Source organism: Sinohyriopsis cumingii, chromosome 19 (genome assembly GCF_028554795.1).
Source record: "Sinohyriopsis cumingii isolate HCF-2022 chromosome 19, ASM2855479v2, whole genome shotgun sequence".
Classification (NCBI taxonomy): Eukaryota; Metazoa; Mollusca; class Bivalvia; order Unionida; family Unionidae; genus Sinohyriopsis; species Sinohyriopsis cumingii.
In genome coordinates this window covers 18,746,793-18,773,606 of record NC_142979.1, presented here as the reverse complement: position 1 = coordinate 18,773,606, position 26,814 = coordinate 18,746,793, and the positions used below count along the sequence as shown (strand labels likewise).

Here is a 26,814-nt window from a genome sequence, read left to right as displayed (position 1 = left end):
CTATATTGCATAGACCATACTGTGGTCCTTGTTTTACACATTTATTAAAATTGTTCTTCGTTGTTAAAATCAGCATGTTTGTCAGCTAATTGTGTAATACTAATTAGTCATGTTGCATCAGTGGTTAATCTATTTATGGAGTATAATTTCTAATTAAAACAGCAGCTGTCACTGAAACTTTTACCTTTAGATATTCTGGGAAATTTTTTGCCTGGCATTTAAAAATATTTAAATGAAGATCGAGATAAAAGAAAGTGACGTACAGTAGAGTCAATACTATTCGGAATATTTCGGCATTTTCTGTGGTCATTCGAACAAGTCATGTCCCAACTAAGTTTTTATGCATACAAACACAGACTTGGTTATTGGAAATCTCGATTATCTCCATTATTGGAAATCTCGATTATCATGCCGATTCTCCCGTTCCCCGATGTGTTGGAATAATCCACGTTCTCCTCCTGTATATGCATAAGTAGAGAGAAAGAGACAGAGCGACAGAGATAGACTAATAGATGGATAAAAAGTCACGTGAAAGCGTAGGCCATCGAAATCTATAAATACAAAGATTTTAAAAAACCCTGCATCAGTTACAGTTTGAGATTTTATCCGCAGCTCGCATTCGCTTTGTCACAAGACAAGTATTTCAAGAACTTTCTCCGGTCGAACATATATTGGTATTAATTTGTACTAGAAACATGTAACATGTGTGCAGTTATAATATATTACTCACATTTAGTTTGTTTAGGAATACGGTTTCAGAGAGAGAGAGAGAGAGAGAGAGAGAGAGAGAGAGAGAGAGAGAGCGAGAGACTCACCTATTGTAGTCAAGATCGTTATGGCAAAGAGTAATGCACTTGGAAAGGTCCATTGCTCGATCTTAACTTCTTCTCCATTCCCCGTATCTTGTCCATCCCAGCCTCGTTCTTTCGTAGCTTTGTGAATTTTTTGAGAATAATTTCTTAAAATCTCATTAACATTTTGTTTAAAATTAGTTCGTAGCATTTTGCTCATTTCCATTTGATCTGAATAGTCACTTGATGCATTGTTCATCTTCACCTCCACGGTAAGGTCCCAAAGTAATGTCACCAACCTTTCCCTTTCTCGTGCAATGTCCATTTTTGTCGTCTGCTCAAACGGTGATTCTAGGGCTCTGAATATAAATCCACCCATAATGGAATATGCAACAACAAGTGAACACAAACCTATATGAGAGAAAAGAAAAGCAACGAATTTCTTACAACAATCTATTACCTTCTTCTGCCTCTGTCTCACTTTGCTGTCGCGTCGTTGCGACAGTCTTGTATTGGTCTGCCTTTGTCGGATTCGATCTTCTTCAGTAACTATTGAAATTTCGTCTGAGCCGAAATTAATACCTTTCTTTTCAGGATATGTCGAGTCATATGGTTCAATGTAATCGTCCCCCAAAATAGCTGTTTCTTTGAGCTCTGCAAACTTGCTTAAACTGATATTATACTCATTCTCAAACAGTATGGCTGAAGGCTTGATTTCTTTCATTGAGTCAATGCGTCTTTTTATATCTTCATCCGTTTCTTTGATCGTAGTCTCGTCAACAACTTTCTTTTTTCTCGACATGCTGGCCTTTTTCCTTTTCGCCAACCTTTTTAACGCCATTATCGTGCTGAAAGAGACAGTTCCACTTGGTTTGGAATTAGAGTTAGATACCTCGTCTGGTTCAGTGGGTCTTTGGGCTATATCTGACTTCTGTTCTTTGCTATGTCCTTTCTTGCGAGTTTTCTTACCCGTTCTGGGCTCAAATTCAGCATCCTTTTTCAAAATGTTTTCTTCAGACTTGGCCTTTACAAGCTTTACTTCTGTGCCATCTTTCGAATTATTACACTCTTTGCTTCCTGATCTATTATTAGCATCGAATAGTTTTGACAAGGAGACAGCCGTTGGCAAGGACCCCTCTGAGATGGATCTCTTTATGCTCGAAAACTTGGTCATTGCTAATGCAGGTCCTTTTGATTTCTTTGATTTCTGACCAGGATGTTCCTTCGAGAAACTTTTATCTGATTCGACATGTCTCTGATGGACCATCTTCTTCACAGTCTTTTTGCCGTATTCATTTTCCTCAGTATTACTTACGTATTCTGCCGCATCTGTACCTCTCAAACATTTAACCACCTCCGTTATTGCAGGGTTTCTATTCAAATCATTTACTTTGGCTGTGGTATAAGCTTCCTTATCTTCATTTTCCGCACCATTTTTGCCATCTCTATATTTATTATAATTTTCTGATTTTATAGATTTCTTGAAGGTTTTATCTTTACGTAAGTTACCGCGATGCTTCTCAGAACATTTTGTAGATATTCCTTTGCTATTATTAACTATTTGTGAAGAAATCGGTCTTTGTATTTCGGTGGACTGCGAGTTATCTGATTTGGACGATTCACTATTTGTTGATGAACTTGAATGTTTCTTAAATCGTCCTAGGGAGGTATGACCTAATGCTTGTGTACCTTCAGCGGTCAGATATATTTTGTCTCTTTCACTTTGACTATTCATTTCTTTGGGTTGGTGTACCTGTACTTCGCTTGTCAGAACGCCACCCGTTTTGCTATTTGGCTCTTTTCCATGCCCGTTTGGCTCGTACTCGATGACCTTATCAAAGTCATATTTGACGGTATTTTCTTGAGGTTGTGTCATGTAGGAAGATGTCATGCATGAGGGTTTCATTTGACTCAACTGTCGCAACGAAGATGTGTATAAAGGAGTTTTTTCTCTTAGTTTAAGAAATGTAGAAAAAGACTCGCGTCTGCTTTCAGATGTTAAAACTGACGCCTTATCCTTCACGACACTTAGATTATTTTGCAAGCTGGAATGGGGCAATTCTTCAATTGTTTGAACAGTATTTTCACCGGGTTGTTCAGTTGGCTGTTGAGGTCTTTCTATCATATATTTCCGCTTGTCCAGCGGAAGATACCTTTCCGATGGTCTATATTCTTTAACATGATGTTTTCTTTGTTCTTTCTTATTGGAAAGTTTCCCAGCTGATCTGCTGCGCTTTTTATTTTTCTGCTTAGTTTCTGATGGTACAGGACCTGCATTATCGGAAGGAATTTGGGATGAGTCTCCACCGTCGTCCACCATATTTATTCCGTCCCCTGAGGTTGAAAGTTGAGGTAGTGAAGATGACCTTTTTTTGTCAAGTGAGAGATGTTGATCGGACAGCACTCTCCTTTCTAAACTTATTAGGTCTTTACAGGGAGATCTGCTCCTTCTTTGTCTTTCCACTAAAGCATCTCGAACCGTCATACCCTTTAAAACACTTTGCTCAGCCATACTATTTCCTTTCTCCCCTGACATGACGTTTTCACATTCAGCAAGTGGAATGTCTGAAGCAAATTCAACGTCAAATTCAAAGTTCTGTCTCTGCGGGCGCTTTACACTCTGAGATCTAAGTAAATGAGCACTGGAAGGTCTGAGAAAGAAATGGGAAAATGATTTCCGTCTTTTTTTAATTCGTCTTGTGTGATTTTCATGGACAATCTTCCCCTCCGAATCAGAGAGCGACCTGAATTCCTCTACACCTTTTTCCTTTCTAGTTTGCTTCTTTTTTGATGATTTTCTTCTCCCACGACTTTTCTCCTTCTGACCCTCCATTACTGAATATTTAACAAAAATTATTCCATGTTACAAAGCAATTGTGGATACTGGAAATTGAGACAGACATTTACATTGGAATACCAGTATTATTCAAATATCAGAATGAAAATGTAGCATTCGAATAATTTTGCAACTTACTTTTGGTATTTGACCTAATACTAATAAGACACTGTCGCTGCCTCTGAGAACAATTGCTTATTTTGGTTTGTGGAATCAGAATTAAACGTAAGATCATCATTCGTCACCGACGCGTGTAGTGAACGAAAACAATAAACGGCCTTTTACCCACTCTAGGTTATGTTGATCGCAAATTTAAGAACTAGTCAACTAATGTATCTTAAGTTTAGAGCTTTAAATTTTCCAGACACTGACCACATATTTAAGTTTTCCAGACACTGACCACATAACACCCTTTAGCATAACCGCAGCACTGCAAAGCTCAGATACTTTTAACTTCATCCATTTGTAAGAACCACATTCTTGAAGAGCTGAACAGTTATCCTTTCCATGGCATTAGTATAGTGTAACATTGCAATTTCATCTCTTACATGGTATTCCACTTGGTTGTATTCCCCCGTGTTCTACAATTAACAGTATGGCTTGAAGTGAGTCAGCCAGGTACGTACCAACACTATTATACCGAGATAACACATGCTCTGTAGAAGTATACTGCAGAGCGGCTGCTGAACAAGAGGCTCATAAAGATACAGGTAAGCCGACACTGAATTCTTCAATTTCTCTACCCCCTGATGTAAGAAATAATCATTATTCATTTCTCGCTTGATTAACATACGCTGTCAAAGACAAATGTGCATTACCACCATTTCTGTAAACTGCCATTCCAAAGTCATGCACTGTTCCGTACCAGCAGGTAGTTTTGGGACATCATCGGAACAATTGTTTTTCTCGATTCTTATTGGATGATAACGTTGATGGCATAAACATCTGGAGTGTAGACGCAAACCCGACTTTACTAGATTATAGACCAGTCATCAGCAAAGGATATCGTCCTTGATGGGTATTCACCAGCAAACCTCACAGAAACATAAACCTTATATCTATAATCTGTAGCCATCTCTAAAAGAGTTCTTCGGCAATACATATGATATACCAGTAATAACCTTTAACTAATGTAGTAATTTATCGATATCTTTTTATTTCACGTTGGATATAATGAGAACAAATCAAATTTAATTTAAAATCAGTTTGCACTCTTTTGTATCCAGAACTACTTATCACTGCATTACAAAAACTTGACTTGTCATTTGCAATACAAAAACTTGTCTTGTTGCGTATAAAACTCACAAGATCCTTCCCTCGAATTTGTGACAATTAATATCGAACACTTGTTGAAAATACTTTTTATTCTTTTTCTTTAAAATGAATTATTATACTAGAAATTCCCGTAAACCATCTTCAAAGAGATGGCAAAGTATGTTTGGATTATAAATACACACTAGCCAGTTCACTGAAAACCAAAAAGTTATAACAATAATGTGTACTTATTATTTTATCCTCGATTTTGCGCAATCGCACACGCATGCTTAAATATACTTAAAAATACGTTCTATGACATACGAAGACAACAGTCTTCCTAAAATTTTCAAAATATAGAATATCGTAATGATGCATCATAGTAATCGACATTTATAGAAGGTATTTTTGCGTTTACAAAAACGCAGATGATTTATAAAAATAATAAAATTATGAATCGTTTCTCTGCTTTCCTCTTGTCAGAAAATTGTATTCGTCTTACATGTATGGTAGCTTAGTAAAGAGAAGCGTTCTATTTTTATCATATATTTTCTCGACAAGGATACAAGGCTAAGAATAAGAAAAACATCATAATGAATGCATCATGTCAGTTTTCGAAACGTCGTTCTCCATTCTGATGCCTGTCTGTCATCACAAAAACAGACACGAAAAGGGCGATAAATAGACACTTATGCTAGCACACCACGACTATCACTAATGTACAATAAAACAGAAAGAAGAGAGGAGAAAAGCTGAGAAAGAGGAAAACTCTGATCTAATGCTGATTATCGAATATGAGACAAAACATTTTCAGACAATCAAATGAAAACGAGAATCATTTGTATATTTTTTGAGCCATGTAAAGTTGCAGTATAGTCCATCATTTTCAGATTACTTTTTTACAACAACGGCGATGCTTATGAAATATTTCCTTGAGAGTTTAAAAGATTGTCAGAAATATTTATTCTAAAGAAAATTTGTACATTTTGCACTAAACTTGAAGACTACGAAGAGATGACGTCACCCATAGCTCTGTATGCAAACTTACAGGAGATCTTCCATTTGTGATCGACGAAACATCGGAATAACGAGCTGCACGAAGATCTCCGAAACATCGGAACAACGAGCTGCACGAAGATCTCGTTTAATCATTCCAAATGAGCTTGGACTTAAAATAAGATTATAACTTATTTGCCTCTCTATTAATATGCACAAAACATGCAAGCAGTCTAACTATTAGGTATAGTTTAAGACGCATAAAGAACTATTGAATTATCGGGTGAATGCGGCAGCTGTATACAAACTATTGCATGACAGGTATTCCAACGGAGAGCTTACCAATCTAATTATACAGGTGGGCGTGAACATTTAAGCTGGACAAATACAAAAATAGCCCGGCCAGTCACCCCCTTGATGCTAGCTAATATGATCGATTTCATATCTTCACTACTTAAAAAAAAAAAATTTTCTCTAATTCTTTGTTTCTATTTTTTAAAAATATTTTTATTATTTATTTTTCGTTTATGCTTTGTAAAGTAAAAAAAACTCAGATTTTATATAAATATTTAGGCTAATTAGTAGACCGAGTATTTGAATTTTCGTCTGATTTTCCGTTTTTTTCTTTTCTTATTCTTATCGAAATTGCATTGGACAATAGCTAATTAAAAGAGTTGTTGTTGTTGTTGTTGTTGTGGGGTTTAACGCCATTTTTCAGCACGATAGGCTATACATGGCGGCCAGTATTAATGGTGGAGGAAGAACCCGGAAAACCCCGGAAAGAACCACCGACCCACGAGAAGCTACTGGCAGGCTTTCTCACATGCCCACATTGGCTGAATCTTAGACTCGAACCGCCGCAGACAGAGGTGAGATGGCAGTGATCCGTAACGAAGAGCGCTTTAGACCACTCGGCCACTCGGGGCCCCAATTAAAAGAGTTAAGAACTATTTATACACTGATCATAGTTTTATCATATTACAACGTCCAGTCTGATAATCTTGGTAGATTTTGCAATATTATCTTAAAAATGGTGGCAAGATGATTGCAGTTTAATATTCTAAGATACGCTCATGCATAAGAATACGTTTCCTAAGGTTTGAATTATTTGAAACGACAAGATAAATTTCACCTTGACACATGACCTTTTGCTTTGTTTTGTTTTTTTTGGGGGGGGGTTGGTACAATGCATATATTTGGAGGATAGTGTTACAAATCCGCTAATTCATGCACCATCTTGATTCAGTATATGATTTGGGGCAGGCTGAATCATATCATGCTGACTGTTTATGTGGTTTCGTTCCTCAAAGCTGAAAGCACAGCTAATTTGGTCTGTTATACTGCATCAAATTCTTCGAAATGGCACGTTCAGCGTTTTGAAGCAATTTGATCTAATAAATCTCGCCTCAAATGGCAATTCCTCAAATATTACTACTATTATTTACACAATAAATATCACCACATTTAGTTTTGATAAAGATAAATGCATCCAATGTTCAGAATTATATTCCAGGCTGTTATAAATATTCTTAACGAATTGTTTACTCCTAATTTCCAGGCTGTAATAAATATTCTTAAGGAATTGTCTACTCCTAATTTCCAGGCTGTAAAAAATATTCTTAAGGAATTGCCAAGGCCTAATTTTCTGGCTGTAATAAATATTCTTAACGAATTATCTATTAGTAATTTCCATGCTGTAATAAAGATTCTTAACGAACTGTCAAGGCCTAATTTCCATGCTGTAATACATGTTCTTAACGAATTGTTTAGAATATAATATTCTGGCTGTAATTCATATTCTTAACGAACTGTCAAGGCCTAATTTCCAGGCTGTAATAAATAGTCTTAAAGAATCGTCAAGGCTAAGTTACAGGCTCTAATAAATATCCCTAACTAATTGACAAGGCCTAATTTCCAGGCTGTAATATATATTTTAACGAACTCTGAAGGCCTAATTTCCAGGCTGTAATAAATCTGTAATAAATGTTCTGACTGAATTGTCAAGGCCTAATTTCCAGGCTGTAATAAATCTGTAATAAATATTCTTAACGAATTGTCAAGGCCTAATTTCCAGGCTGTAATACATATTCTTAACGAACTGTCAAGGCCTAATTTCCAGGCTGTAATAAATATTCTTAACGAACTGTCAGAGCCTTAATTTAACTTACGTATGGCTTCTACCTATTGAAGTCTGGACCTTGTGCTTTAAAGGTGGATAGATTGCAAGGGCTGACTCTCTGGTCACACAAATATAGTTCAAAATACGTTTTTCAAAAAGAAATACATGTTTTATATTTCGCTTCAAAAATCTTTTTTTTTCTTTTTTGTCCTTGCAGATGTTATGCAGTGCCTTCAACTATGAATGGCCTCTGTCGTTGTATATAACTAATCAAGTTGTCGCCGTTGCCACATGACACGCCGAGCGTCTTGCACAAGTTTTCAAGTGACAGCCGTATGTCGTATACTAAGAATTAAACTTTATTAGGTAATCAGATTCAACACAATAGCGTACAGCGATCCTATTATGTGCCCCAGCTTACCATTGATGTTTATTCAAGGAAATTTAAAACTACTGGTGTTTCCAAAATGAATTTCCGTGTAAATGTCTTTATCGTTATTAATCTCAATATATGTATTAGTATAATTTCGTTATTAAATTAGGTCACTCTTGATATAGACCGAGACTCTTTCGTCACGGAAATCGCTTGTTATTATTTGGTTATTACTGTCGATTTCAATGACAGAGCCTGATGCACATAAACCATGTGTGGAAAAGTACGCAATTTTTAAAAAAAAGTGTTTGACAACACTAGTTTTCAAGGGCTTATCTAGATTTAGGAACTAAAGCAGTACATACGTGTTAACCTGAACTTTAAACGTCCTAATATAATCTGAATATCTCCCAAATTGTCCTTTTTTAGTTTTCGTTTTTTGTTTAGTCAGCTACCCAAGACGAGTTCCACATGTTTTGAATATTTGTAGCTCGTGCCTAGTGCTACAAATTAATTACGATCTATGGGTATTAGTCAGAGTAACATCACATACAGGTATTAGTCCCCAGTAACATGTCAGATGGGTATTAGTCCCGAGTAACATCTCGGATGGGTATTATTTGAAGGTCTTATCCTTTGGTTTTGGGCATTTTCTGATGGTTTTGTCTTCCTACTTGTGTTTTTATTCAAGAAATCATAGTTCTTGTTACATTTTAGACGGGTATTAGTCCCTAGTAACATCTCAGACGGGTAATAGTCCCGTGTAGCATCTCAAATGGGTATTAGTTCCGTGTAACATCTCAGATGGGTAATAGTCCCGTGTAACATCTCAGATGGATAATAGTCCCGTGTAACATCTCAGATGGGTAATAGTCCCGTGTAACATCTCAGATGGGTAATAGTCCCTAGCAGCATCTCAGATGGGTATTATTCACAAGTAACATCTCAGACGGGTAATAGTCCATAGTTACATCTCAGAAGTGTAATAGTCCCTAGCAACATCTCAGATGGGTATTAGTCCCTAGTAACATCTTTGATGGGTAATAGTCCCAAGTAACATCTCAGATGGGTATTAGTCCCTAGTAACATCTCAGATGAGTAATAGTCCCGTGTAACATTTCAGATGGGTATTAGTCCATAGTAACATCACAGATATGTATTAGGTTAATGCTATTTTGCTTCCTAAATCTACGTAAATCTTTGAAAACTCATTCTATTTTTTTATATAAAAAGCTAGTAAAATTAACACTTTTTGCACATGATTTATGTCATCAGGCTTTGTCTTGAACCATCAAGGGACGGAAATAGTTTGCTGTGAACTGAAACATCAAGAGACAGAAATAGTTTGATGTGAACTCAGTGAAAAAAAAGTGATGGTCATGTCACACCAGAGAAAAGTTGGTACTTTTGGAGCAAATATCGTTTATATTACAAATTCTTACTGTATGTTGCGAAGGGTTTTGTCATTTTTACCTTTACCTTTAAATTTATATACCTTTAACATAATTTTAACTTCGTTACCTTTCTACTTTTTTTATATTTTCTGAAGGCTTTGTCTTCCTATGATTTTTTCTATCAATTGTTTTTCCTTAAAGTTTAAATTTAATCAGCATCTCATAGCCTGTATTGTGCTGAGGTTCATCTAAAGCCACAATTGCTACTACAATATCCTCTATTTAGACAGTACTAGCGAAATAATAAAAAGCGATTTCCAAGGCAGAAGAAGCTCGGACTAATCTTAATATTGATGAATTGCATCATTTATTTACTAATACTCGACATCTTCCCTGTTTGATATTTTTATTGGTCTGTCTATTTTAGATATTTTTTTTATTAGTCGCCATCTTTCCTTTCTTGGTACCCATCGGTCTGTTTGTACCATTATCATTCATATTTGATTGTTTAATGCATTGATCAAAGTGTTTACAATCAAATTATTACCAGTCATAAAAGCTTCTCCGCATGCCAGAAGAAATGATAAGGAGCAAGGATTTTCTTTTGCGCAGTTGGCTAGACTTGTATATGGATTCATACAAACTAAATTGACAGTCCAGGGTTTGTATTATGTCAGTAATTACTAACGAAAATAGTCATGAAATCATTGCTTCTCCTCGATATTTTTTTTTCCCATGTGTTATATACGTTCTGCAGAAAATGTATACCTTCTTTTTCCCAGTCACTTCGTAAAAATGGCTAATCGCCTGTGCTAATTCGCATTACGGTCGGCCATTAACCTCTACTATTCACAGATTATTTATCTCGAACTTCGTGACCAACATGTGCATCGCCTAAGTATAAAATCGTTCGTCAAACCTAAGCCTTTAAACTTCACAGATGGGTTTAGATATTTACCGCTCCACCAAGTCCTTATGTATACCTCGTCTTGTATTTCCGTACTGGTAAATTTGTGCAGTGCTTATGTATTGTAACTTAATGGATGAGGGAATTCTTTTAAATTCCATAAACAAATATGTTAAGTTTATGGAATGATTAAGTTTATGGAATGAGCTAAACTTTAAGAGAGAGAGAGAGAGAGAGAGAGATACAGACACAGAGAGAGAGATACAGACAGACAGACAGAGGGTCGAAATCAACCCTAAAAGTACTCTTGTGATATAATGTGTTTCTTTAAATCAAGGATGAACATTTGTTGTATGTCTAATTATTCGAAGACACAAACTTAATCGACGAAAGGTTTATTTGCCGTTCTTTTAACTCGTATAATAGACCGCTAAGGTGGCCTAGTTGTTAGAGCGTCCTTCTCGGAAGCGGGAGGTCGTGGGTTCGAACCCCGGCCGAGTCATACCAAGACTTACAAAAATGGTACTAACAGTTTCCTCGCTTGGCGCTCAGCATTAAGAGGCTAGTGTTAGGACTGGTCGGCCTGGTGTCAGGAGAATGTGACTGGGTGGGACATCATGCTACGTGTCTGCGGCATGATGCCCCAGTGCTAGAAATCACTATAAACTGCCACAGTGCAGACATCGTAGCGATATGACTGAAAAATTGTTAAAAGTTACGTTAAAAATCCTAATCACACACAATTCGTGTAATAATGTATGTATGTAGTGTGTATGTAATATTATTACTGGATCCAGGATTATCTTTTAGCGGGTGAGGAGCGTAAACATGTTAGTAAGGGGTTTGTGCGACAGAAGTCCTGGTGAGATCCAGGGGATGAAGCCCTCAGAAGCTCACGTGTTTCAAGCGTTTCCGTTGTTAACCAAATGTAAAGAAAAATTACTCTAGGAAACGTTCTGGTTGTTGCGCGCTCATTTTATGACGGAAATAACTTTGAATATAACCGTCTGGCTCTGCATTAATTGGTCGTGGCTCTTAATTTATTTTCTGGGTCAGATTAAGGCAAACGCATTTTAACCAGTCAGATCCCTATATCTTAAACTTAACTTTACACCCAGTTTGGATTAATAGACTTACACCTCATAAAAGAGTTTGAGCGTTTTCCTCATGGCAAGTCACGTGACACTGGTAGAAACGATTTTGTTTTCATCATGTTTTATTATTCCGTGTGCGAATACGAGTCTTTGGTTATTGCAACGTGCTATGGCCAACCGTATGTATTACACATGAAACTTCCTCTTTTCTTGCTGTCTTTGTCTCTCCGATTTATATATAACTGAAGATTGATATGAAAGCACCGAATCATATCAAGCCTGTTCTAAATTTGAAGTAGCGGTGTAAAAGAAATGGTCTATTCATGGCGTAATTTACTTCAAATCACGTCATTCACTGAGTTTATTTTTCTTTTTAATATAGCGACTATTGCTTGCACTCAGTGAAGTACTGAGGTCTACATTTATAAATCATTATAGACTCCAGCGGTTTGAAAACTCCAGTTGGTGTTTATTATTGAAGAAGTAAACTATCTTTGAATCGTTGATGGACTTAATCCTAACATGTTAACGAAGGTGTTGCAAATATACAGCAGGCCCTTTCTCCGTGATTCACTCGTACTGATAAACTTCGTTTTGAATATGAAGTGACGATTCAACGTAAACCCTTGGCAGCAGCTAATGGAAACAAAGATGCTCGTGTTCTTGTAATCAGTCATTTTACCTGGTAATGCTAGCAGCATAGACAATTTCAATGCTGAAAATGATCTCTTGTGGTAATGAAGGAAGATGCGAGCGAATATCAGACGCTGAAACAAACTAGATAACATTCAGAAAGTTAAGGACATCGTCATATCAATAAATGTGAAATTTTTTAAATAATAGGATCTTGAATACGAAAGAGTCCAGAGAATCCTAAGCAAAGTAATATAACTGGGAAGAGTTGGACGACTATATGGCTATCCCTTTAGTGAGATCATTTTTATTAATTGAAAATTTTAGATGTTAGTAAGTTTTTAACTCTATTGTATGCATGTACGTATACTTTAATTTCATGTCATGTAAATAAATACACATCCGTTTGTTGCAAATTCTGTGATGCACTTTTACGAAATTTGATTCAATTAATTAACATGTATTTTTAGAAAAAAAAGAAATATGTTTTATAGTCTTATGTAAGTCTGGACATTGGTCAGTTTTTAAATGGTTCAAAATGATACTTGACAAAGACATTTGGTTTTCATTACAGGGTTTGGCTTATTTGGTTTTTTTAAAAAAAGATTTTGAAAAATAAGGGAAAATTAGGGCAGGAAACTAATATTGGGACGATTTCGATTTATTGATGTTTCGGTTTTAATAGATTTTATTGTTATTTACGGGTTATTATATTTTTACTGCAAAATATGTTTGGCAGTGCATGCAAGCACATGAGCCAATCAGCCACAATGAAGGGTACACACGATTTTGATTTCCTTTGCAGTACGAATTAAATAACCTGTTGTATCAAATACGCTGAACTAAAATCAGATACAATATTAAAATGGATACTTTAGAAAACTTTCAAAAGAAGACATGAGTGAAATCGAGTCAACATAGCACTGTCTGTGTTTCACATCAATCCAAATGAAATAGATTTTCTTCTCTGACCCTTATAATTGACAAAAATATGAAAGTCTGTGCTAAGTAGGAACAAAGAGAAAATTTCGTGGAATGCAAAATCTCTACTGCTTCGCAGATACTTAAACCCAAAACATAGCTGTCTTGGAAACTGAGCTACATGTATTTGACAACAACAACAAAAAATAAAATCAAAGAAAATAAATCAAAATCCAAAAACCCATTATACGAAATGAAAATATTAAAATTTAATAACGAAAGTAATTGTATGTCGTGAGTAAATGTATGTCACGTGCACTTATATGATTTCTCTGCCTGTGGCATAGATAAGCACCAACCCACAACAAAAGGGATGTGACATCTCTAAAAGAAGAAGAAAAAAAATCATACTGTCATTTTCATCTAGTTGTGATTGTTACACTAACCCAGTCGTGTTGAATGCACGATGTCCTTTCTGAGTGCAGCTCGACTGGTGATGACAATAATAAGATAAAAATTAAAAACTACTAGCGCAATAGGACCTATCAACACGAAAATAAACATACCAGTACTCGTTCGCGCGGTGCAAGGTCACAATGGTCGACAATATCTTATTTTTAAAGAATAAATGGACATTATATTACAAACTCAACATCCACATGGTATGGTACGAATGATCGTGCCTTTGGCGAGACTTTCCCTCGGCATTCTATACGTACCATTGTTACGGTCAAGTGCACGTGTACAGGAAGTTACACCTACAAGCATTGATCCCTAGCGTCGAGCCAAGAAACATTAGTGACTTGGTGTTATTTCTTTAGTCATGTGGAACAAAATACCACAAGGAGGATATGTGTTCACTTAACAGCTGTTAAAATAAAAAAAATCAGGAGGGACAAAGCACCCGGTCACTAGACTTGGGATTTTGCCATAAAGTGTGGTAAAGTTCAAAAATAAGAAACTTGAAAGGTCATCTTTAAAGATTTATTGGCTTTATCTTTATTAACGTATTTCATTGTACATGTATTCAGATATTTCTCGTTAAATAAAATACAAAATATACAAATATATTTTGAAATAACCACTTATTTCCTAAGCTCCTACTTTAAGTTCTGGAGCTAGTCCTAAAACTCAGAAGCACTGTATTCAATGACGAAAAGTAAATGCAGATCAAATGAAGCGAATTGGGTACAAACATGGACCCCTCGTATGCTAATTGTTTCATGGAAAGACTAGTAGGTTCAACTTTTAGCATCGGAGGAGAACTTACACCGTACCATACCAGTAGGTACGCTTCATCTATAATGTAGAAATGAAGTGGCAATATTGCAGAGAATAGATGGATGATTTCATATCAAAACAAACAACTTCAGTCCTTCAATAACGTTCACGACAGACGTTTCCAGCTCAAATCACATTTTTTTTCTGGACAAAACAACCAGACTGGTAGAAAACAAAATCCATGGAAACATTTACTCAAAACTAACACCAGTATCCTCTGCTATCAAGCTGTCATCCAAAACATTACCTTCTGAACATTCCGTATAGCCTGGCACTCGGGACATGCAAAATTTTATCTGGTGATTAAACATTCCAAAAGGGGTCTGAAGAGTTATCTGAACATTTGATGAACCGAGGCTACGACAAAGATGTGATAGCGGAGGCAACTCAAAGGACTAAACAAACAAATGGAAATGATCTACTAAAATAATATGAGAACCGCAAGGTTGATTAGATACCATTTATTCAGACCTACCATTCAGACAACCACCAAAGTAGTCATAATCATCTAGAAGCACTAGCCCATCGTGGAGTCTTATAACGCACTAAAGTTAACCCTTCCGAGCAAAAATAACTTACTAGAGACCGAAAAACCTCAAAGACATTCTAATCAGAGCTAAGCCAATGTCAGTCACAAGCCAAGACTATCATAGCAAATCATGTCCAGTTGGCGAATAAAGGTGAGAGCCTGTCAACATATACTAGAAACCAGCAGAATCTCTGTCACAGCGACGAGTGCAAACTTTAACCTACATGGTCCAAACAGAACGTACAAAACACAGAATGTAATTTACCTCATAACATGTAAGATCTGAGGCCTTTCGTAGAAACTGAAGAAATAAACGATACACAAATAGATCAACGTTCACTCACTTGAATGTTTGACAACGATGCTGCACAAACGTATATTCCCATGACCACACTTTCAGTGATATAACACTGACTAAAACTGCTCAACAACCCAATTCGACTTCCGAAACCAGAATTGTTTTAAATCTTACCGGACACGCCGCCTTAGAGCACTGAAACCAATCCACTTAAAAAAGGACAACCACAATCAAATAAAATCAGTATCTATTTACAGCCACTGCTTCTTAGATTAAATAATTAATTGATTTTGCTAATTACTCACTCAACTATAATTAATACTGTTTGTTGCAGTTCTTATTAATATTATTACTGATATGGTCATTACGGAGACAACGAAACATCCAGGATGTAATTTGCAGTTACATATCTTTACAATGAAAACAGATGGCGTTATAGCTCCTCATTTTATAGGTCAATACCAACTAGTGTACAGTATCGTCAGTCAAGCTGAAGCCAACCAGACGAAACATATGACACCGAATTTCACCGGTTCCTATTTATGGATCAGAAGAATGGAGATTTATTTTCAGAAAATTCCGCTGAAAGATTGGTACTAAAATGTTTGTAAAAAGGACAACAACTTATAGGGGTTTAAAACTATTTAAATTAATTTTAATATGGAGAATTAGTGTCGATAACCATTGAGATCGATAGATATTATCATATTTTCAAATACTGGGCTAAGCTTGTCCCCTTTGATAACACAGTATACTGACGTACAGCAAAGAAAACAATCGGGCATTGTAAGTTCAGGATTTATTGAATAAATTCTTGGACTGGGGGAAGAGTAGATAAATCACTTTTCTGGAAACATACAAGTTTACTTATCTTGGATCAAACAGCCTCTAGCTGAGAATTTATTTAAGGTTGGTAATCTAGAATCTACCGGATTATATTGAATTTTGTAATGGCTCCTTGGTTATGAGGGGTATCTTGGTACAGTGAGAAAAGATAGAAAATCCTTTTCAAAAATAAGGATATCTGTCCGTACTCTCCATGTTGAATCAGAAGGACGATAAAGACCACAATCTTATCCACTAGGACAAATGACCTGGGGTTTATTTGCAATGTAATGGAAGTGTGTGTGTGTGTGTGTGTGTGTGATTTGGATTTTTAACGTAGCTTTAACCATTGTTCAGTTATATTGCTACGATGTCTGCAGTGTGGCATTTTATAGTGATGTCTAGCACTGGGGCATCATGCCGCAGACATGTAGCATGATGACCCACCCAGTCACATTCTCCTGACACCAGGCCGACCAGTCCTAACACTAGCCTCTTAATGCTGAGCGCCAAGCGAGGCAGCTGTTAGTACCATTTTTGAATGTCTTTGGTATGACTCGGCTAGGGATCGAACCCATGACCTCCCGCATCCGAGGCGGATGCTCTAACCACTAGACCACCGGAGCTGTCTGTAATGGAAGAAGGGTATTGCTGCGTTATTTGCCACCAAGAAATAGGTGTATTGTATTGATCAGATAGAAGTATGTTCAAAATGTATTAAATTACTACATTACTGGAAGGGGCACCCGAGTTGCCGAGTGGTCTAAAGCGCTCTCCATTACGGAACACTGATATCTCACCTATGTCTTCGTTGGTTCGAGTCTAGGATTCGGCCAGTGTGGGTATGTGAGAAAGCTTTTCGGTAGCTTTTCGTGGGTCGATGGTTCTTCCCGGGGTTTTCCCGGGTTCTTCCTCCATCATTAATACTGGCTGCCATGCATAGCCGAAATCTAATGAGGTTAAATTTTTTTAGGGAAATGCTATCCAAAGGGAACTACTTGAACGTAGAAAAGTGATGAATGCTATTTAAACTTACATGATTATATGCATGTATGTGTGTGCATTACTAATCGATGACATATTACAGATATTATGTTGAACTATCAATTATTATATGCTCATTTTTTTCTCCGTTAACTTTACATTGCCAGAATCGTTCAGTATTACCCGATACTGAACTCGCGCGCGAATGCACATATAGCATTCACGTGCATAAAGGAACTTCTTTCTATTGTAAACAAACACTGGACGCAGGCGCCAGCACTTTGATTTGTAAACAAATCATGTACACTCACGCTTTACGTTGTGGTTGTTTAAATTTATTTCTGAATGAACTAAAACAGATGTTTCGTGGACTGCCACATACCAGCTGCTTGGCACATTCCGCGTTAAATTTGTTGATACAATGTTTCGGACTTAGGCTAGCTACAGTAGAAAACAAGTGCAAGAAAGGGTCATTACAAACAACATACAAGAGACAAGTCATATACTGTCTTCTTTAGCTGATGATAAGAATGGCAAAAATATATACTTACAGTTTTACATCCCTAATGTCCTCAAAATGTACTTTCCTAGTTCTGCAAATCCGAATTACATGAGCCATGTCATAGGTTCTCAATCTCGATTACACATTTCGAAGTTGTACTGTAATTTAGATGATAAGTGCAATTAACACTGGTCAACAGTGAAATCATTACTGACTTGAAAAGGCCCTAATCTGTAGTATTTTGGTGTGCCGAACACGAATATAACCGTGAAAAATTTGTATTGGCTCTCGTTTTGAAGATATTCATATACCTCATTTTCTATGTTTCACTGTGTAAATTTCTCCAGTAGGACTGCAGCAACATCCGGAATAATGATGTAACATTGCATAATACCATCATGCTCACATCATCCACAGTTGATTGCATCATTTTCTGATGCAATGCAATACTAATGCCATGCGGCTGCTGAAGTAAGTTGACGTCAGCAGTGTACTATACATGTGTAGGCCTATTATACTAATGCCAGGCGGCTGCTGAAGCTGACGTAAGCAGTGTACTATATAAAGCCCAATCAGATAGGTTCAGCATTTAAAATATTTTAGACGTTGTGCGAGACAGTTCAAGCTACTGTTACGTAAAACTTATTATTTTATCCATTTACGTACAATAAAGAACAGTAATGCCTCGAAAGTGTGTTAATACCGCGGACAATTTTTGCTATATTTGTGGGGAAGTGACATTTGCCAACCAGAAGAAAAGTATCAATTCTCAAGTGAAGAAGGCATATCATCTTTACTTCGGATGCAAGGTTGGTGACCAAGACAAGCCTTGGGCTCCGCATATATGCTGTGCTACATGTACAACACAGCTTTCACAGTGGTTGAATTGCAAAAGGTCATCAATGCCGTTTGCAGTCCCAATGGTGTGGAGAGAGCCAAGCAACCACCTAAATGACTGTTACTTCTGCTTGGTTCCTCCTCTTTCCGGCGGAATAACGAAGCGAAAGAAGTCGAGAATAGTCTACCCAAACATTCCGTCTGCATTGAGACCAGTTCCACATGGTGAGGGACTTCCTATTCCAGAACCTCCAGCAGAATATTCTCTTGATTCATCTGACGAAGACAAAGGTGAGTCGACCTGTTCTTCTCCTGGTCCATCAGCATGCAGTGATCCAGATTTTCACTGTGGTGCATCATCAACCCCACACAGAATAACACAGGAAGAACTAAATGACCTGATTCGTGATTTGGACTTATCAAAGAACAAGGCAGAATTGCTAGGATCAAGACTCCAACAATGGAATCTTCTAGAAGAAGATGTCACAATTACTGCATATCGAAAGCACCACCAGCAATTGGAGCCTTTCTTCAGAAAGGAAAGTAATCTGATATTCTGTTCCGATATTGAGGGCCTCATGAATGCTTTAAAAATCACTCATGACCCACAAGAATGGAGACTATTTGTGGACTCTTCGAAACTGAGTCTCAAGGCTGTGCTTTTGCACAATGGAAACATTCTTCCATCTATTCCAGTAGCGTATGCTGTCCACATGAAAGAGACATACGATAACTTAAGGCAGCTACTGAATTCCATTGAGTATAACAAGTACAGCTGGCACCTCTGTGGTGATTTGAAGGTAGTTGCCCTTTTAATGGGACTGCAGCAAGGATATACAAAATACATGTGTTTCTTATGCGAGTGGGATAGCCGAGCAAGGGAAATGCACTACATGAGGAAGGAATGGACTCACAGGCAGAATGTAGCCATTGGAGAGAAGAATATCCAACACCCAGCTCTGGTTGAGGCTCAGAAAATCTTGCTACCACCCCTTCACATCAAACTAGGTTTGATGAAGAACTTCGTGAAAGCCATTGACCGGACTTTGCCAGCATTCCGATACCTGCATGAAAAATTCCCTCGACTCAGCGAAGCAAAGATTAAAGAGGGAGTTTTTGTGGGTCCTCAGATTCGAGAGCTTTTCAAAGATGACCGGTTCAACAACTTGCTGGAAGGTGACGCGAAACAAGCATGGAATGCTTTTCGCCTAGTTTCTACAAACTTCCTCGGAAATGTTAGGGCAGAAAACTATAAGGAACTAGTAGAAGACATGTTGATGAAGTATAAGAAACTTGGCTGCAATATGTCTCTAAAGATTCACTTCCTTCATTCCCATTTGGATTTCTTTCCTAGCAACTGTGGTATTGTTAGTGATGAACACGGCGAACGTTTTCATCAAGATATCGCAACAATGGAACAAAGATACCAGGGAAAATGGTCCACTACAATGCTGGCTGACTACTGCTGGACACTCCTCAGAGATGCTCCCGAACAGCTGTACAAGAGACAGGCGAAGAAATCTAAGATGTAGTCAATGACTTGATTTTTTATAGGTAGGCTATTACAGTTGACCTTTTACTATTGGAATGCATTTCGTTATGTAAACATTAATTTCTTGCAGATTACAAAAAAACTAGAGCCAATTTTGCAATTTGACTGTCATATTCGTGTTCAGCACATAAAAATTGATAAGAATTGACTAATTTTATTTCAGTAACATGACTTTTGTAAAAATTTGTTGTCCAGTGTTACATCCTCCTTACTGCATTCAAAATTAAATAAGCATTAAATTCCATAGCGTCTTTTTGATAATTGCATTGAAAGACTTCATATTTTTCCCACATTATGATTTCAAACATTCAGTGACAGAAACAGAAACACATCTGCAGATGCCATCACGCTTCTTCCTCGCTTCTTCAATCCCGTGTATTACATGTGGAATTGTCACATATAAATCCAGTCCATAATCGCGAAATTTCGTAGAATCGAAACAAATACCAAAATCTATTTGTTCCAGATCAAAAGGAAAATTTGTTACAATGCGCATTTATTCACAATATGACTCCAAATTTCAATTTTAACTAGACACGCCATTTTCGTTCGAAAGTTATGTCGAGCGCGCGACTAAGTTCAAATTTATCTGAGCGGAGTTATGTGCGCAGTAATAATGTTGTTGTTGTGCAATGATGAATATGCGCTTGTGTATTTAGTTTGGAATGCAACATGCATTCAGTTAATTTGTTCGTGTAGTATATTTTGTTAATATAATTAAACATTAGGTAGAATAATTTTTTTTAGCATATAATAAAAAGATTACTGCATTTGTATGGGAAAATATAAACTCGTTTTGTCGGATGGATATACAGCACCCCCAAGGTCGTGCAGTATTTCCATTCGAAAAACTCGTTCATATTTTCCCATACAAATGCAGTAACCTATAAATATATCTATATGAACCGGTACATGGGCATCAGTGCTAGACATCACTATAAACTGCCACACTGCGGACGGACATCGTAGAGATATGACTGCAGAATTATTAAAGCTACGCTAATAATCCAAATCACACACACACACACACACACACACACACACACACACACACACACACACACCGCTCTGAATTATCCCAGAAAGAACTTGAAAGGTGTTTTGATACTGTGCAAATAAGACCGAAGAAATTGATTTTGACGAGTTGTACAACACGACAAATAGAGAAGATCTCTATGCTATTAGAAAGTCCCCAAAATTTTGATTTATTCCAACTGACGAAACCGTTTATACCGGCCACTAAATATTTCTTCCATGAATGGCGTTCCCAATGACAGGCCACATAGTCTTCAATATCTAACAAGGCATCCATTTGAAAATCAACAAGGAATAAAATATTTATGCTCACAAAATATGTATCTATTTTGGTTTGGATGGTGAAGTTAATATTCAAAACAGTCGTCCAGAGCAATTCTCTTTCTCGTCTCTTCGAATGACCTTGGCTGCATATTGAAAATCTATAGTCCCTCTGGATATATTGTTATGTGTAAATGGGCATGTTACCATGATATCTAGTTGGTACTGAATTAATATGGTGCCTGTCTTACACCTACTAGGGCAACCATGGTAGCCATCTTTAATTATTGCTATTGCTGAAGAATAAAATAAATGGTTGCAACTAACCAGTAGAAATGAAGAAAAACGGTCTTAATTGTGATTACTAGAAATTCTATTCGGATAGACGAGTGCTACATCCTTTCAAGGGACTCTTGTTTTTATTCACGAAAACAGAACATCAATTTCAGATTTAGAAAGCTTTGAAATTGTTGCTTTTCAGATAATAAGAACAGTATTAATGTTGACAAATTTACTCAGCAAAGTTCATCGAATATTGCTAAATACAGGTAAAAGTTGTAGATTTTAACCAGATTAGCGTTTGTAAAATACAAAGATGTAGTCCGGAGGAAATATTCGGGATGGATGGGTCGCAAAGTATATAAATATTACCTGCATAATAGATTTTAAATGATTGAGGTGAGCCTGCTGACTCTTTAAAATATCGAGGTCTACAAACTAGACTGTATAATTTTCAAAAGCTCCAAAACTGATAAAAAAATTTGTGAAGGATTCTTACGGTCTTAAAATCTAATCAGGTTTTGTACACAAAGCTATAAACATCCATACTGAATGTACACAAAGCTATAAACATCCATACTGAATGACAAGCGCATATTCATCATTACACAACAACAACATTATTACTGCGCACATAGTAGGTACCGTTGAGTAGTAGTCAAAATGACTGCAATACAAATGTTGTCACGTTGTGGGGAAAATTTGCTGATGTTTCATGCTTAATCTATACACACATTTTCTTATAGTTAATTCGATGTAAGAGTACCTGGAATAATGTCAACATGTATTATGTAAGATTACGACTATAGACCGATTCTGGACACAAATAAGTTGCCTGTCTGTTGTTTAAACATTACACAACGACCCGTTCACGGTTAAATTCAAAGGGAATTCTATGACCAGGTAGAGACGTTTCTGTTTGCTTTGCACTCATTCAGTGATGTCTTGACCGACTTGGATCAGATCGGACTTTAGGGAACCGGAAACCCGAGAGACAGAGGTAAGTGTTAAAATTTTCCTTGGGCAGTTTTCAAACCGACCAGACCAGACCAATCGAAACCGAGAGATTCAAATCTAGGACAGTCTCAATAAGCAATTTGTTCGGACTAAGTCCATTTTTCCGCTAGTACATGTTTTGCCGTCGGGAGACATTAGAATGTACTCTGAGTGACGAAGTTGTGCGCTCGTTAAAAGGCGTGAAGGAATTCTAGTGAAATGCTTAGTTTGGACTGCGAACAAAAGCTTCTTGAGCTAACTTATCTTCGCCCGAATTTGTCTCACTTTCACAATTAGGTGTTGTAAGATTGATACATTATTATGTACATTTAATTTATTAGAAATGTAATCTTCCGAGTATAACTGAATTATCAGTATATGGTAACGTAGGTGTATAGCGAATTATTAACATGCAAGATTAACGTATGTAGATTGTTGGATTGTGTAAGGTACTGTGTTGCATCGTAATGCATGGCTGAATTTATTAGTGAATTGTGTTAGAACTTGTACTGGCTTTATTAGGATATGAATAAATAGTCATTGATCGACTTGTGTGCTTATAATTAAGTATTTGTATATTCTTATGTTACGTGTTTAGGCTCGAATAAACAGTAACACAAGAAAGAGTGAAAACAACAAGCTTTGAAAAAATATAATAATTAATTGATTTTATTTTCCTGGAAAAATTCTGTAAAAATGAAAATATATGAACTTATGGTTTCCAGAATCAAATCCAAAAGTAATCCAAGAATAATCCACGAATATAATTTTTGAAGTTCTAATATTGAAATGTTCTAATGATTCCATGTTCTAGTCCCGACGAAGAATTTAGGATGGAAGACGATGACGTATGCTGTAACTTGTACTGTGTTGAAGTCTACAGTTCCTTGTAGAAACACAATAATTAGTCCTTCGGTCTTGGAAATCCAAATATAATTTTTAAGAAAAGTCATTGTTCAAGAATTCTGTATGAATACATTAATATTTCCAGAGAAACTAATTAATCTTCTAGAGTCCAAATAATCTGAAGAAAAATTAACATATAACACAACAATTCAAAACTTCAGTACTGGTCACAACAGAAGAAAACAACTTGACATCAAGTGTTTAAAAGCCCTGACTCTGAGACATCACTATTAAAACTAAGTATTTCGCAATTTTGGAAATGCCTAATTGCGAAATAGAGTATCACGTGATCATGTTTACATGTAAAATAAAATAATGTAGCCCCCGTATGTCCTTGATAAGAACCAATCATTTTACTCAGAGAAAAAGTTGTTTAATTGACCCTCAATCAAGGCCAGGAATTAAGTCAAAAATAGAAACAAGTGTTTCTATTATTAAGTATTTATAGAAAGATTCAGGTCAAACTGAATTTTCTAGAAAATATCAAATTCCTTAATAAACAAAGTTACATTAAATTGACATGTAAAGAAAATAAAAAGATTCCAAAACCCCCAAACAATAAATTCAAATCAAACACAAATTAAATCAAATATAAATTAAATCAAATATACGTAACAATATGTGTATTTTATAATTCGTTGGGTAGGAAATGTATATGACTGTATTTGATGATGATAGTTTACAATAACGAGAAGTTAACAAGTGGGCATGTGTATGCATGTATTAGAAGTAGTTGATAATATTAGTATTGTTATAGCACAATTATTATAGAACGAAGTTTTTAAGGAATATTTAGATATGAGTGCGTGAGTTGACCTGACCATTTATTCGCCATTATTTTTACGAAAGGTCTGTGAGTGTGTGATTATTTCTCCTGAGATTAGATAAAAGAGACAAGATTATACGTCCCTTCTAATTCCACAGGAAGCTTTCCGGGTGGGTGTAGAGTCGACGCAAGATGATCGGAGAGAGAGACAACACGTGGAGAGCACGTGAGATCTAATGTGAAGAAAGCATTTGTGGGTAGGCGCAGTGCCGGAAGGAACATATGGAAGAGAGTACCGGAAGTGAAGTGTTGGAAGGGTGGATACGGAAATGCCGGTAGAGCACGTAGTCAAGGGTACCGAAAGTACCAAAAGAGGAACAAGAGTCGGACAGATGAGAAGCAATACCGAAGGAAACACTCTCACTTAAGACCTTAACTTCATATGATGATAGTAATTGGCAATGTGAATAGGTCATTGTTTGTAATTGTTCGAAGGAAATTGCGATTGAGAAATTTGTCGATGAAATTGTTGAATATATTTTATATATTTTATTAAATTGTTTTTTATACTCCAAGACCGTCTGTATTGCTGACTGGGGGCTTGGAACTATTTATATTTTAATTGTCCACCTTCTCCGGTGTTAGAAATAGTACCGTAGGAGGCATGTGATAAATGCCATAGTTCAAAATGTATTAAAAATTTATTAAATACTTTTAAAACTTGCTATAATGGCCTGAAATTCTAATGAAGGTCATCTATTAAATTCTATTTTTCAGTATGGAGTGCTTTTTAGGCGATCGTGCTCACAATTTATTATCATTATTTGCACAATTATGCTCTCAGCTAACTGGACATGACCAAATCAAGATGTCCCGGATGTAATAAAAGTGGAGGTCTTAAAAGTACCAAATGCTAAAATAATATGAATCAAATGAAATATTGCTATAATGACCTGAAAATCTAATCAGATCATCAATATACACAAAACATATGCGTCAGAATCGTATACTTCCATGTTTATTTTTTGTGCTCTTGTGCTCATTTTGCTATTGTGCTCATTGTACTCATTCTCCTGATGTGCTCAAACTTATTTGTTATGGACGTACAGATGGATAGTAGTACAGCCTGATATCCATTTGCTATTTACCTGAGATTTGTTAAATACGTACAGGTGGATTGCAGCACAGCATTATACCCATTTGCTATTTACCTGAGATTTGTTAAATACGTACAGGTGGATTGCAGCACAGCATTATACCCATTTGCTATTTACTTGGGGGCATATACCTCCTTGTAGATAGTTTGTATTGATGAGGCAAAAGTAAGGGAATGAGAATTATTTTGAAAAGAAATATAATTTTTCATCTATTGTGAATTTTCACGCTAAGATGCATACGTGTTTACTATGATTGACAGGTTCACAGACAATGCAACCATGGTTGTTACGTCCTATTTACTAAAACAAAAGGGCAAAGTTACCCTCAGAAATGAGACCATTACTCTTTTCCAGTTTAAGCAGTGGTTTTAATTTGGCGGTTTAACAGTGCATTCATATTATGTTTGATTTTATATACACCAGAGTTGAAATCTTTGTATCAAAATTAATAATTTAAATAACACACAATACATAGGTTCAATAGACACTTTCTTGTACATATAAAATAATCTTTGGCATAACGGGGGCAAGTCCTGTCATAGCACATTGCACAAGCCCAGCTCTGAATTGTTTGTTCAATATGAATACATCAGGAAGAGAGACTTGGGGGAGTTTGTAGGGTTGTGAAGTGTGTCCTATACTTGTATGTGGAACCACAAGGGGCTGATACGGGGTATATAGGGATATTGAAAACAAAAACTCGACAAGTCTGATCCTGAGGATGCCATGATAACAAACATCAACCGATACTCCATACATGCATCTTTGGAAGCGGGTATGAAGTATGTATAGGCATAGTAACTGAGTACATTTAAGTACTGACACAAATTGGGGGTCAAAAGCAAAGTTGTGAATGCATGAAACTTGGCAATGGCCCTTTGTTGCATATGAATAGATCACGAAGAGAGACTTTGGGAGTTTGTAGGGTTGTGAAGAGTGTCCGACACCTGTATGTGGAGCCGCAAGGGATTGATACGAGGTATATGGGGACAGTGATAAGCGAAACTAGATAAGTCTGATCCCTAGGATTTCCCTGATAACAAACATCAGCCGATACTCCATACATGCAGCATGGGAAGCGTATATATATGAAGTATGTATGGCCTAGTAGTTGAGTATATTCAAGTACTGACATACTTGGAGTTCAAGCAGTTGTGAATGCACGGACATGGGGAATGGCGCTCGAGAACAAAAGTGGAACAGTGTGCTATGCAGGTAATGCCCCAAATAAATGACATGGTGGAAGGAGAGAGGCGGGTGATTCTTTCCGCAGATAATTTTAAGTTAA

At 36.6% G+C, this 26,814-nt stretch overlaps 1 protein-coding gene and 1 long non-coding RNA gene across 2 annotated transcripts in view; one reads left to right on the top strand and one right to left on the bottom strand.

Moving 5' to 3' along the window:
• The window catches only part of LOC149775222 (uncharacterized), a 147,852-nt gene extending 143,387 nt beyond the window's left edge, over positions 1–4,465 (bottom strand). Inside the window, exon 1 of the mRNA XM_089943720.1 lies at positions 816–4,465. Within this exon, the coding sequence (XP_089799846.1) occupies positions 816–3,624 (2,809 nt within the window). The 5' untranslated portion in view covers positions 3,625–4,465. The remainder of the gene's footprint in view (positions 1–815) is intronic.
• On the top strand, positions 4,259–24,926 carry LOC149775221 (uncharacterized). Its single transcript, XR_016416528.1, has 3 exons — positions 4,259–4,337; positions 8,214–8,362; positions 24,528–24,926. It is a non-coding gene; the product is annotated as an uncharacterized LOC149775221 (long non-coding RNA).
• Positions 24,927–26,814: the final 1,888 nt, after the last annotated feature.